The sequence below is a fragment of the Helianthus annuus genome, chromosome 13 (genome assembly GCF_002127325.2).
Source record: "Helianthus annuus cultivar XRQ/B chromosome 13, HanXRQr2.0-SUNRISE, whole genome shotgun sequence".
NCBI classification, from domain to species: domain Eukaryota; kingdom Viridiplantae; phylum Streptophyta; class Magnoliopsida; order Asterales; family Asteraceae; genus Helianthus; species Helianthus annuus.
This window is the reverse complement of record NC_035445.2, coordinates 145,314,349-145,329,214: the sequence shown is the minus strand read 5'-3', so window position 1 is coordinate 145,329,214 and position 14,866 is coordinate 145,314,349. Positions and strand designations below refer to the sequence as shown.

The window sequence follows — 14,866 nt, the reverse complement described above, 5'->3', positions numbered from 1 at the left end:
CTTTCATTTTTTCCGGCAACCTCCTACCCACCGCTGGTGGGGAAACCAAGAACACTAACCTTTACACCAAACTCCCACACTGTTCTCTCTTTCTATATCTCTGCAATTCGTATATATAGAGATAGAGAGACAGAGAGGGACCATCAAGTAAACGAATGAGTGAATTGGGCTTCTGACTTCCATTTTCAACAAGCAACTCACCTGGTAATAATAATCTTCAACCCCTCTGTTTTTATTTGTAAAAAAAAAAGCAATTTGATTTTTCAAGATTCTGAGTTCTTCATAGCTTTCATCATTTAAGATTTAATCTTTTTATCAATTGATCAAAACCCACTTATAAATTTTTATATGTTTAATGTTCATGGTATTCAATTATTCATCAACAAATGGATTTGTGCCATCATCAGATTCAGTAAGCATACATTTGCTTAAAGAAACCGCCATTATTGAATCTTGGAGATTAATTTAACTAGTTATAGGTTTATTAAACTGGGTTCCTTAAATTCCTAAAAATGATTAAAAAAGATTGAATCTTTATCACTTTTATCATATGTATGAACATAAACAATCAAAACCCTGGAACTCATTTGATGGTCGGGGGTGTTGGGCATTCGATCTTTTTTAGGAATTGCAGAGATATATAGAGAGAGAACAGTGTGGGAGTTTAGTGAAAAGGTTAGTGTTCTTGGGTGGGAGTAGCCGGCGTTAAGGACTAAAGGTGATGGTGGAGGGTGGAGGAGGGTGATGGTGGGTGGAGGTTGAAGATGAAGTGTGGTGGTGGTGGGGTTTTTCTCTAAAAATGAAGAAGATGCCCGGATAGTCCCTGTGGTTTGGCCTTTTAAAGGAAAGGGTAAATTGGTCATTTCACACCCACTTAACAGTGAAAACAAACTGAAGTTAGACCCAGGGACTATCCGGGAACAAAAAATGAAAAGTTGGGGACTATTCAGGTAATTTTAGAAAGTTGGGGACTATAGATGAAAAAAATGCGAAACCACAAGGACTATCCAGGCATTTTTCTCTATTTCCATTTCCAGTTCCAACATATACAAAACCCATTTGGGGGAAAGTGACTGCCACCTTTGTGGCAGCTCACTATTGGTGAGGTTTTTTTTTTTTTTTTTATTCAGTCAAATTACGAATTTGACTGAATATAAATTTATGGTTTTTTTATTGGTTGTGTTTTTTCTTCTCCTAGCTAAATTACAATTTTATTCTTACTTTAAATTTATAGTTTTCCATTCGTTTTTTTTTTCTGTCAAATTACAATTTTGCCCCCAATGTAAAATTGCAGACATACCATCGTTTTAGTGTTTTTTTTTTGACAAAACTATGGTAGTGTTTTGTTTTAGTTGGTTGGTTCGGTTTAATTTTTATTCGTGCCAAGCAGCCTCCTGACACACGCTCATTTGTCCTAAAAACGTACAACTTTGCCCCACTTTAAAAATATACTTTTCCATTGTTTTAATTTTTTTAGCAAAAGTATGGCAATGATTTGTTTTAATTGATTGACTCGATATAATTTTTTAAGATCGTATTATGAGTAGTATGTACAAGTAACTGAAACACAGACGTATATGTTATGAAAGAGAAATATTCTGCTTAGTGCCCCCGCAACACAGGCGGGGCAAAAAACTGGTACACTACATATTCCATGGAGGGGAATAGTGCAGACAGCTGCCTGGCACTTCCCCATTGATTTTAAGGCTAAGTTTTTTCAAAAGTATGATAGTGTTTTGTTTTAATTGATTGAGTCGATGTAATTTTTTTTTTTTGAGAACGTGGTACAAGTAGTATGTACAGGTAACCAAAACATAGACGTACATGTTATGAGAGGGAAATATTCGGCTTGATGCCCCGCAACGCGGGCGGGCCAATAACTAGTTTCTAACAAATATTACATAATTATGACATTATCATGTTGAATTTAGAAAATCTTCATTATATTATTATGTCATAAATTGACGACTAATAGCTTTATTCTCTATAATTTAAAGCTTTATTGACCTCAATTTTCAGTGTATGCACTATTTCATTTGTAATTGTTGTCCAACATTAAAATTTAATATCGTATTAGTGATAACATTCTTCCTAAGACGGAACATACACGCTAGTCTTCGATTAGTTGTCGATTAATCACTAATCGGAGATTCACTAATTAATGGCCGATTATTGCTAGGCTGTCAATGGCGGTCCTATTCTAACCAAACTTTGGTCAGACGCAGGCCAAATTTCGACCAAACATTATAAATTCCTTCTAATTACTTTAAAAAATAAGTCAATGAGGGGTTAAAATATGTCTAATTTATAAAACTACATGCCAATGAAGCCCAGCTCAGCTGGGTGGAGGTGTGAGGGTTTTACCCTCTGGTCACGGGTTCGATCCCGGGCTAGAGCGGTTTTCCCGCACGGGTGAGCTAAGGGGTCGACTACCAGCCGGTCGAAAGCTGGTGTGGGCTGGACCTTAGGGGGGGCCCGGGGGTCGATCCCGGGGGGCGGAGGTACTTCGTCTAGGTGTGTTCCGCTGAGCCATTCAAAAAAAAAAAAAAATAAAACTACATAGAAAAATGTGTGTGTAGATATATAACTAAAAAATTACATATAAAAATCGCAATCCGATTAATTTCAATTAATCCCTATTAATCTCGATTAATCGCTAGTCGGTACCCCATCACCCGACTAGCGCCTAGCAATTCTTATAACACTTTATTACGAGGACTACTATGATATGATATTAGATTCAACTATTCAAGTCCTATTATCACTCATGTGGTTTTCTCATTGGGGGATCTAGATTACCTGTGGATATAATAATGTTGATTAGACAACAGGTCTTCTATAAGAAAATATGTCACAATATAACATGACATGGTAGTACCTGGCTATGACAACATGCTCTACCATTTGCTCACAAATTTATAGTTGTATTGTCTTCTTGAAGACCAATGATACATACAAAGAAAGGGGATGTAGTCCCTTTGAGGTATTTATCTATAGTATACTTAATGCTTTTAGGGGGTAGTGCACGGTCCTCCCAACCGCCGGAGTGATCTCACTCCGGGAGCCGCTACCCGACCAAGCTAGCTCCGCGGTGACTTCCCCATGTCAAGTTCTTACCCTGGGCGACATATGCCACTCCCAAGACTCGAACCCAGTACCTCTGGGAAGAGGTGAGTGTCGGTGGCCAACTGGGCTACCCCAGTTGGTTTAGTATACTTGATGCTTTTATGTTTATCAATACTTGAATCGAGCGTCAAAATAACTTACAAGGTTCATCCCTTAACATGTTTTCTTTCTATTTCATGTTATGAGGAAAAGGTCATACGACCCGATTCTCATCTAATTCAACAATCTTACTTGTTACACTTTTATGCGTGACTAAATGGAGCATTTGTAGGTAGAAAAATAGCCATAGCTTTCGCTTTTTTTCACTTTATCTTGTATTATTTCTTGTAACTTTATAAAACTATCTGTGTCAAGATAAAACCGTTCTAGTAGAAGAAATTGTAGGATTGTTGATGATTAGTCGATTAGATGAATATACAGGTACAACAACTTTATATACATCTATCATCATAAAAAAAAGGTTAATTGCATTTTTTGTAACACCCCGTGTTTCGAAAGTCAAAGTCAAAGTCAACATTGAAGTCAAAGGAAGAAAAGATTGCTAATTGCGATCTGTCACTCCTTGCTCAACTACTGTTTTGACTTCTTTGACTTGTAGATAATCTATTTATTTTATCGCATTAGTTGTATTATGTGGAGTACATGTTAATAATCGAGGTTTAATCGCTATTTATCGCTTATCGCATCGCAATCGCACTCGCCACCCGAATTATGTGTTCTGGATATTGTTTTACGTGTGTGTGCTAATTATGTGTTACTTGTACATGTTTATTTATGTTTATGTTGTGGTGATTAATCGAAACGCAAACGCAAATCTATCGCAATCGAATCGCAAACGCTAAACGCAAGTTAATTATAGTGATTGTATGTTAGATATAGTAGTTGGGATTAATTCGCAAACTCGCTTAAACGCATCGCAAAACTCAATGCACGAAACGAAACGCCGAGACTCAAATCGTCGGAGCCACTCGATCGAGTGACTGCTAAATCGGATGGTCAACCGATTGGATTGCCATCCGATCGGACTGCCATCCAATCGGACAGCCATCCGATCGGTGACCCACTCGACCCCTGGGCACTTTCCTTTTTGGGAAACCCTATAAATACCCTCAACTGTCACATCACTTGATGTGACAGCTCTCACTCGACCCAGCCGCACTCAAGCTCTTTTTTCTTTCGATTTCTCGCGATTCTTGTAAGTTTTCAACCTAAATCTTGTACTTCTATGATCTACACGCACTCCTTCATCTTTTTCTCTTTTGAATCTTAACTTTTAACCGTGAAATCACTAGATTTAAGGTGTTCTAGGATGATGTCATCATGGAGTTCTTATGAACTTCATGTTTTGGCTTCAATCCACCAGAACAACTTAGATATGGTCGATTTCCACATGAATAAACAAAGATCTTGCATAGATCTGAACATATTCAAGGTGAAAAGGATTGAAAGATGGTTCTCTAACTTTCTTTCAACTCTTTTACACTCAATACACACGAAACTGATAGAATCGGAGCTTGTTCTAATCTTCTACTCCTTCTTAGTGATGTGTTTGTTCAAGATCTGGTTTCTATCAAAGAGACAACCGACCTCGAGTTAAACACGAACCATCATCTCGAACAGTTGACCAAACGGACTAGGGTGATTCCTGCCCGATCGGATCACCTGGGTGTTGATGGGGTTTCTGTTGTTTGGCACGTTGTCATACCGTCTCGAGAAAACCGCAAAACTTTCAAAACAAACAAGTGTCAAAGACGATCGAGTCGTCAGGACAGATTGTCGTCCGATTGGATTGCCATCCGATCGGATTGCCATCCGATCGGACAGCCATCCGATCGGCTTGCACTTGGTTTCATACATAAACTTTTTATTTGAGTATTCAAAGGACTGAACGTTGAACGGATTACCGTCCGATCGGATTGCTATCCGATCGAACGACCATCCAACCATGAGACGTTTGGGACTTCAACACTTAAACAATTTTCAAACATGTTCAATACATTACCAGTTCTAATGGATTGCCACCCGATCGGTAGACCATCCGATCGAGTGTCAACACTGCTGTGAACTTGTTCTTTGAGAAATACCTCGCCGAACGGATCGTCACCCGATCGAACCGCCATTCGATCGACCGATCTGAAGGGTAGAGATACTTCCTTGTTTTCAAAATGCTACAACGAAAACTTCAAAAGACAAACCATCATACACAAACACATCAAAATGTCAATTCAATCGAATGGCCATTCGATCGGATTGCCATCCGATCGGATTACCATCTGACACTCATCACTTTGCACCGTTTTACGCGCCGCTTATCGTTTATGATATCGTTAACTTTTCAGGCTAATCTCTCTCAGCGCTCCCTTCAATCCAAGAGCGTGTTTACTTGTTAAACACAATCTGTGAGTATACTCGATCACTTTTTGCTTTACGCACTTTTCGGTGTTAAATATGTTATCTATATTCAAACCACAAGCGACACACAACGCAAACACTATTTATACGCTAACCGCTTATGCATGCTACGTGTTATTCGATGAATGCTTGTATGTTATGTTAACACAACGATTGTAGCCTGAAACCTTAGCAACGATAGTACTATAGTTTGGACTCAGCACCTGTCGTGGATAGGGGTTGTTAAGGGCTTTACTTCACGTGTCCCAGTGGGGATATGTGTTGCGCATTCTACAACTCGCAGTCACGTCTGTGCATATTTCTCTGTTGGTAACCTACTTGCCTTCACTTTATACATGTTTCATGCTGGTTTTGCGTAAACTATTTTGAACTCTATTATGCTATTATCAAACTTGTATGCCCACCTTTACACTATGTGTATTGACCTTTGTTTTAACGTATGTGACAGGTGTTTAGGATGTTATCTGCTAGGATGCTTGCTATGTGGAATCGAGTTAGGAAGAATCTAGAAACAAACAAACAATTTATTTAAATCTGAGTTGTCGAAACAATTTCCTGTCTTTGAGATTTTATGTCTGTAATAATTATTTTTGCTGAATATGTTTTGGTATGGGACTTAACGTTAAATATTCGGTAATACTAGTTGTTATGGATTTCTCCTGGACAATCTGTTTCGCTCAGTGTCATGCCCCGATGTTTCCGTCATCGGTTGGGGTGTGACAGATTTGTATCAGAGCCATAACTATAGGGAATTAGGCAAGACTCGACCTAGTCCGGGTCGATGTCTTAGAAACGACCTAGTCTATAGTCTAAGTAACCACAGACCGACTTGTACATACCCTGTAGGGGATTTGTACGAGCTTACTTGCTATTCTCGCTTACACTACACTATCACTAACTCTAATTTTCGAAAATAAACAAGTGATTAGGTCGAGATTAGGTGTGAAAACCGCAAACTCTCGACTAAATCGCCTGTTTGACCCGCATTTTTATCTATAAACAGGAGAATTTGTGTTGAATCAGGAGTGAAATCCGCACTTTAACACAAATTTTCTTCTCCATTTTATCAAACAGGAACGAAGTTGTAAAGTCAGGGGTGAAACCCGAACCTTGACGACTTTTTCCGATCTCTATTTTGGTTTTACAATACTCTCATCAAAGTCTCGACGGACTCCAACGACTTGAAGTCACACTGTAACTGGAAGGATGTGTGTCGTTCGCCCAAAACGAGGCGAGAGCATAGTCCTGAAAGTCAAAGTGTGTACCTAAAGTCCTTGTGAATAGTCGAATCGCTTTGGGTAGTCGACATCTATCGAGCCTTAGACAATCTATTTCTCGATTTTATGTGTTTCGATTCTGGAACTCGCCGCCGCTGACTCTGATAATTTGTCGTTTTATGTGGATTTTATGTTATTATGTGGTTTTACCTGTTTATGTGTTTCGATTTTTGGTGATTTTATTCGCTTTTCGCTTTGCTTTGATCGACACACACGATTCGCATTGCACTTCTATCTCAATACGCTAACAAATCGCTACTACTTGTGGATAATCGCATGCTATGTTACTCGTTGTGTACTCGCTAATCGCAACCGCTATTCCCGAACACGCGCGGACTTTGAATGATCGGTTTCTGTATTCTGACTGCTTCTATGTGCTTCTATGTGCTCTATGTGCCTTACGTGCTTACGTGTTCTGTGCTTATGTGATTTTGTGCTTATGTGGTTGCATGGTTGACTGTGTTCCTGAGCTTTAGTAGTAGTACGTGTGAGGTGAGATTCGATTATATAGTGCCTGAAGTCCTATGGCGATGTCTATTGCAGACAATGTCGTCATCTGGATCCCGTCTCTCTCGCGCTGCCCGAAGAAACCAGGATAACAAACGTATTGCCGCCCTCGTCTCAAAGCAAATGGCGAAAGTCATTCCCCAGATTGTTAGCGAACTGAATGAAAACGCTAGCAAGTCGTCTGAAGAGTCCCGGACAGATTCGCCGAAAGCTTCTTTTAGCTTCAAGCAGTTCAAAGCTTGCGGTTAGGGGTATTAATTTCTGACACGACCTGAAAACACGACACGAAACTAACACGAAATTCACGGGTTTAGGCTTAGTCTAAACGGGTTCGGGTCAGTTTCAGGTTGAACCCGCGAACCCGTTTAGCTAAACGGGTCAGGTTCGGGTCAACCAAGTCAGGTTAGCGGGTTGACCCGTTTAACTTCTTTATATTATGTTATATTTTTTACAATATGTTTTTTGTTATAAATCAAATTGGGTGTGTATTTTATGCCATGATTATAACTTTAAAAGAGAAATTCATATAAATTTTTATAAATTAAATGTAATTGTATTATATACATTTGTGTTTTTAAAGTAAATTTTAATTTAATATACTAATTTGTGGCAAAAAATTAAAAAAAAATTAAAAAATTTGGGTTAAACGGGTCGTGTTCGGGTCAACCCACGAATATTCGGGTCGGGTTCGGGTTCATATGCATAACAAAATTTTCGGGTTCGGGTCGGGTTCGGATTTGTGTAAAATTTTCGGGTTCGGGTCGGATTGAACCTACCAACCCGCGAACACGACCCATTTAACACCCCTACTTGCGGTCCAAAAGAATTTACTGAAAGATGAAAGTTGGGAATGATACAGGTGAATTACTGAAAGTTTAATTATTTAAATCCAATATAAAAAAAAAAAAGATAAACTATTCAAAACTAGTATAACAACTCCACAAAATAAACCCTATACTTACTAAAATAAACCAAAACCACCCCCATAAAATACAAATATCAAACAACACTAATCCATGATCACTCTCCCCTTCATCGTTATTTGATCTCTTAAATCCTCGTTTATCCACCGGAAAATCTTGGCGGATAATTTCTCCGGCTTCCCGGCGATCAGATTACCGTCTATTTATTTATTTATTTTGCCTCATAATAATAAAATTATATAATTTAGATTGAGTGAGAGAGAGAATAAGAGGATTGAGATGTGGGAAACGCTTTCATGGCTACTGTTTTTCTTCATGCTCATTGCCATCCTTGTTATTGTTGTTTATCAGGTGAATTATACAATTTACAGTATTTGAATTGAATAATTTATAGTTATTTGATGTGATAAAAGTTTTTATTTGTGAATTATGATGTGTTGATTAAATTTAAGGTTCTTCAGGATTTTGTTGCTTGATTGATATCTTTGTCCATGGTTTATTTCATTCATGAATATATGATATTAATCGATGAGTTAGTGATCGGCTGGTTTAAGTCATAGACTTGATTGCAATCCATCACGTATCATGCAACGTGAGAGTGTAAATAAGATTAGATACGTTCTAGCAAACGTTTAGAAAGTTTATTATCATACGTCAAATGTTGTCATAAACATTACATTACAAAAAAGATAATAAAGGCGACTTTGGTAACTGTAAAGTAACCAACAAATTAAATACGACCGTAAAATAAATTAGGAACTGTAACAATCTTGCTTTCACTGGTTTCCTATCAAAGCCTCTTGAAGGCCACCTGCCTGACACAATTTATTAGATCCTATAGGTTAGCAGAGTATTGGTGAGGTTTTGTGAATTTTATGGTAACGGGTTCTCATGGTTAGAAAAAAAAAAAAGAATAAGAACCGACAATTTAAATAAAAAGGAAATTTAAAAAGCTATAGTAATGATATTTATTTATGTGTCTTTCTTTCTTTTGCAGCTTATATGTCTTGCAGATTTAGAGTTTGATTACCTTAATCCCTATGACTCTGCATCGCGGATAAACAAAGTGATTTTACCAGAATATATCACACAAGGCGTTTTATGCTTGTTGTATCTTATGACCGGGCATTGGATGATGTTTATTCTGGCTGCCCCGTACCTTTACTATAATACGAGACTGTAAGTCTTTCTATGTTACATTGTACTATCCACAGATTAATTTCATTATATTGTTATGAAATATATTGATTTGGGTTCACAAGATTCTTTAAGTGGTCGTGTTTAAAAGATTCTTTGTTGTTTATAGGTATACCCGGAGACAACACCTTGTCGACGTTACAGAAATATTTAACCAACTAGACGGGGCTAAAAAAGAGCGGCTTTTTAAACTTGGTCATCTCATTTTCCTCTTATTTATCACTTTATTTTGGTAAGTACTAAGTGGTTTATGATTAGTATCTTATTTTACTCTTGTTCACAAGCTATTGTTTTATAATATGCACTTGAAGAGAAGTTTATGATTTATAGGTTTTAGGGGTGAGCAAGATCTGGGCTCGGGCTGAGAAACCCAAGTAGCCAGCCCGGACCAACCCACAAACCAGTAATCGACGCACACCCCTAATTGGTTTAGTCGATTTCTGGTCTTTTTTATTCTCCTATTTGCATTAATAAATAAATACGAAATGAACCATTAGAAACGTATCAATTTGGTCCGGATCAAAACGGGTATGACCAAACTGATCTTGCATTAAAACTACGTTGTGTAGTGGGTTAGCGCCTCACTACACCTTAGCAAATGGCGCCCGTGAAACCAATTCAGCATACAAGTGATTAAGTGAAGGAGGGCAAAGGGCTGGTGGTGTTAAGCCCTTAATGGGTGTGAGGGGAGGTAGTGCAATTAAATTTTTTTAGTTATAAACCACTACACAACGCCCCGCTTGCGGTATGCGCATATAATGTATATATGTGTGGGCCATCGGGGGGCAAAAGTGAAAGTGCACTAATTTTAACGTTATTTTACTAATTTCGTGAAAATAACGTTAAAAGCCGAGGACGGTTAATCATGCATCATGTGGTGGTGTTGATAGCTGAAAGACAAAAGGGTACATGCTCTAATCGGTCTTTGTCCTGATTGCTGAGTGTTATGTGCCTTATGTCCAAGGCTTGATGCAAAACTACTATCCAGCCGGGGGTCTCACTGGAAGCAGCCTCTCTATTCCTACGGGGTAGAGGTAAGGCTGTCTACATCTTACCCTCCTCATACCCTACCTTTGCTTTGCTATTGATGGGATTTACTGAGTATGATGATGATGATGATGATGATGATGATGAGTTATAAACCACTACACACTTGTGAGAGTTAGACTGTGTAGTTTAGTTAAAGCCCCACTGCTTACGTGTCAAGGACATGACATGAAGTAACTTTTACACTTTTTAGTTAAACCACTACACATAGTCTTATGGGGAAAAGAATCAAAATTGGTTCACCCACTGACTTTGTTTTTTTATGGTGGCCGGTCTGAGATACACTACCTACAAAAACAATACGCAAAATGAACGGACCATTGTGCGGTCTCTAATGGTTTTTATTTTTTTGTGCTCATTGTAGGATGATCTATAATGCATTGGAAGAAGATGAAATGTAGATCAACAAGTATCCATAATTGCAGCCATATGCAACAGAGTTCAATCTAAGTTTTTTGGGTGGCTCAGATGTTCATCACTTGTAATATTACACTTTTGTGAGCTATGTGGGTTTATGAATTATGAGTTATCACTTTTCTATATAGTTTTTGGATTTATTTTTTATTTTCTATATTCTAAGAGGTGAGACAACTCTCTCTATTCTCTTTTACATGCCAGCACATAGAACAAAATTAAGCATTCATCTGTTGTTCAGCTTTAAAAATTAGATAAATGTAATATCTATTGTTTCTCATTCACTCGTGAAATTAAAAAAAAAAAAAAAACAAATCAACAAATTAGTTTGATTGTTCATTTATGTATATAGCCTAAAGATGTGTTGGTAAACGTTACAACTTACAATATTAAATCTTACAATATTAAAAAAAATATGATTAAATTAGTTTGTTGGCTTTTTACATACTTATGAACAACCAAGCACATAAAGTAGGGACTATTACAACTTTTTACAATGTAGTGATGTACAAGACTATAATCTAAAAATCCCAGCTCAAAAACTAGGTAGTAAATTCAACATCTAATCTCACAACCAAAAACTAGGAGATTACATTTTACATGTCAAATTTATTAAAAAAAAAAAATAAAGAAAAGGAATAATAAAGAACTCGACTTCATATTTCATCGAACGGGCCATCATTTCGAGTTTGAGTATTTATTTATTTACGAGTCGCATAACGAAGTACCTTAACTTGTTTAACAAAGAGAATAGGATCATTTGTTCATCATCTCATCTCGATCCCTCTCCTTCTCGTCTCTCCATCTTTGCTTTCCCCTTTCGATAAATTCTTCACTTCTTCTTTTGAGATCATCATTAACTCTTTGGGCCGAACCTTTACTATCATCAACACCATGTGGTGCGTTCTTGTTTTCATCATCATCGGGTGCACTCGTGCACCCATCATCATGATGATCTTCTTCGTCAACATATTGGGCCAAACCTTTATTATCATCAACACCATTATGTGATGCGTTCTTGTTTTCATCATCATCGGGTGCACTCATGCACCCATCATCATAATCATGACGATGATCTTCTTCGTCAATATATTGGGCCAAACCTTTATTTTCATCAACACCATGTGGTGTATTCTTGTTTTCATCATCATCGGGTGCACTCATGCACCCATCATCATAATCATAATGATAATGATTATAAAAATGGTCTTCTTCATCAATATTAACACAACTATCTACATCTTTTTCAACTTCCTTGTTCTTGTACGTAAAAGAGCTTATCAATACCTCATATATATCTTCATCGTCAGTCGATCTTGAACTTCTGTTGATAACAAAGCTTAAAGCAGTGTTGAAGGTCACGAAAACAAGAAACCGCCACCATGAAACACCAAAAATCAAGACGAACGGAAGACAAGTAACTAAACACAAAACAAGTAGTGGGATTGTGTATATCCATATGTTTTTCATCCCTTTCTATTTTTCATTTATTTCGATCAAACATAAATCTAACAAGCATACATGGATGGTGTGTTTTTATAAGTTTGTTCACTTGCTTGTCCCAAAAGGTTGTGAATTTTCATGGAAACTTATTATACATGAAGATCATAATAATTAATTAGTTAATTAAACTACCATGCAAACTCTAAGAAGTTTCTTATTAAATTAATTATTAGTTAATTAAACTACCATGCAAACTCTAAGAAGTTTCTTATTAAATTAATTAATTAAAAGGTGGCCGTTAAAAAAAATTAATTAATCTAGTATGGATGAGGTGACTTTAAGTCGTCTTTTTAGATAAAACTTCAATTTCTGACTCATTTCACTTTGTAAGCCCAAGCTTACCCTATTAAACAGATTAAGCCGAATAATCGGTTTCAAACTGACTAAATTGAAAACCTAAGTGAAACCAAACCCAATTATCAAATTAGGTAATCGGTATTCAGCTCTAGAAACTCGATTCGGTTAGAACCTAGGAACCCAAAATTACATGTATTGGGCTATGAATTTTCATATTTGTACAACTTATTAAATATTTAGCCCATTACAAAACTGAGGAAGCCGAGATCCGAATCGATGAGCACATCAAGTTCTTTGATTTTTAAACCGAACTAAATTATAATTTGGTTTTACCAGCTTTGAACTCAGTTCGTTTCGGCTTTATTCGAAATTATCCAAACCAAGAAAGCCAAAACCCAAACAGATTTAGACTAACTTAGGTTTTTTATTAAACAAGCTAAATAGCTGGTATTGGGCCTCATACTTAGAGTTAATAAAAAACATAGGCTAGTAAATGAAGCCCAAATGTATGCCTTCGTACACTCTAAGGGGCGTTTGGTTCGCGGAATGATTCGGAATTGAAATTGGAATTTGTATAGGAATTAGAATTTGAAGGAACTGGATTTGGAATTTAAACATTCCAATTGGAATTGGAAATTGTTGGAATTGTAATGTCAATTCCATTTTTGTTGTGTTTGGTTGTCAAATAAATTGGAATCCATCACCCCGGCACCCACAATCACCGGTTTGGGTCGAAACGGTTTGCGTCGAAACGGTTCGTGTCGAAGCGGTTCGGTTCGATTCGAAACGGTACGGGTCTAAACAGTTCGGATCGAAACGGTACGGGTCGAAACAGTTCGCGTCGAAACGGTTCGATTCGAAACGGTTCGGGTCGAAACGGTACGGGTCGAAACGGTTCGCGTCGAAACGGTTCGGGTCGAAACGGTTCGGGTCGAAACGGTTCGGGTCGAAACGGTTCGGGTCAAAACGGTACGTGTTGAAACGGTGCGGGTCGAACAGGTCGAAGATTCCAATGAATTTACTTTAATTCCTTCACATATAGGAAGGATTTTGAATTCCTTTAGTTAAAGGAATTTGAAGGACTTCATGCCTAATTCCAATTCCATTGTCAACCAAACACATAAAGATTGGAATTGGGATTCCAATTTCATCAAATTCTGTGAACCAAACATCTAAAGAAATGGAATTCAAATTCCAATTCTTTTAAATTCCATTGAATTCCTGCGAACCAAACGCCCCTAAGGCTCTTCTAAGTATGTGTCCAAGCCATTTGCATGTAGTTTGTTCATGTAATAAACAAACAATATCAAAAATTATCATCATCATACTCAGTAAATTTTATGTACAAAAACTGTTTGTTTATTTAGTTAATCGAATAACTATGAACACATGATTCATTTGATATTTTTTCTTCGTAAAAATTCGTTTATTATGTTTGTGTCTCTAGTTTATATTTGTTTATGTGTTTACTTGTATATGTTAGTTTATGTAAATTTATTTGTTTGTTAATACTTAGTGGCTCACTTAGAATTAGCCTATCTTCCAAAATAAATTTAGAGCCAAACACAGTACGTTTCTGTATGTAGAGTTAAGTTTACGTACAAAACAGTCTTATCGTACATTTTTGTACGAAAGACATGAAAAAGCCAAAAAAAAAACGGTGGCATTTCGTAATTATTTTCTTCTAGGATAATTATCAAAATTACTCTACAAATGATCTTGTAGGATAATTTTGTAAAATGTTCTTGTAGGGTAATTTTGATCTTGTAGAGTAATTTTGTAAAATGTTCTTGTAGGGTAATTTTGATACACTTATAGAGTAATTATGATACTCTATAAAAGTACCTTACAAGATCAAAATTATATTACCAGATATAAATTATCATACAAGATCATTTGTAGAGTAATTATGATACTCTACAAAATTACTCTACAAGATCAAAATTACCATACAAGAACATTTTACAAAATAACCCTACAGGATCAAAATTACACTAAAAGAACATTTTACAAAATTATCCTACAAGATCATTTGTAGGGTAATTTTGATAACTACTCTATGAATAAATAACTACGAAAATGCCACCGCGTTTTTTTACCTTTTTACCATATTCGTACGTTTTGTATGATAAGTATGTTTGTATTTGATTTTTTTCTCCGTAT

General features: G+C 36.8%; 1 protein-coding gene across 1 annotated transcript; it reads left to right on the top strand.

The window, feature by feature from the left end:
• Positions 1–8,441: 8,441 nt before the first annotated feature.
• On the top strand, positions 8,442–11,177 carry LOC110903353 (protein cornichon homolog 4). The gene is made up of 4 exons (XM_022149360.2): positions 8,442–8,596; positions 9,243–9,424; positions 9,552–9,674; positions 10,854–11,177. The coding sequence occupies exons 1-4, from the start codon at positions 8,525–8,527 to the stop codon at positions 10,888–10,890; spliced, it is 414 nt and encodes a 137-aa protein (XP_022005052.1). The 5' UTR covers positions 8,442–8,524; the 3' UTR covers positions 10,891–11,177.
• The last annotated feature ends 3,689 nt before the right edge of the window (positions 11,178–14,866 follow it).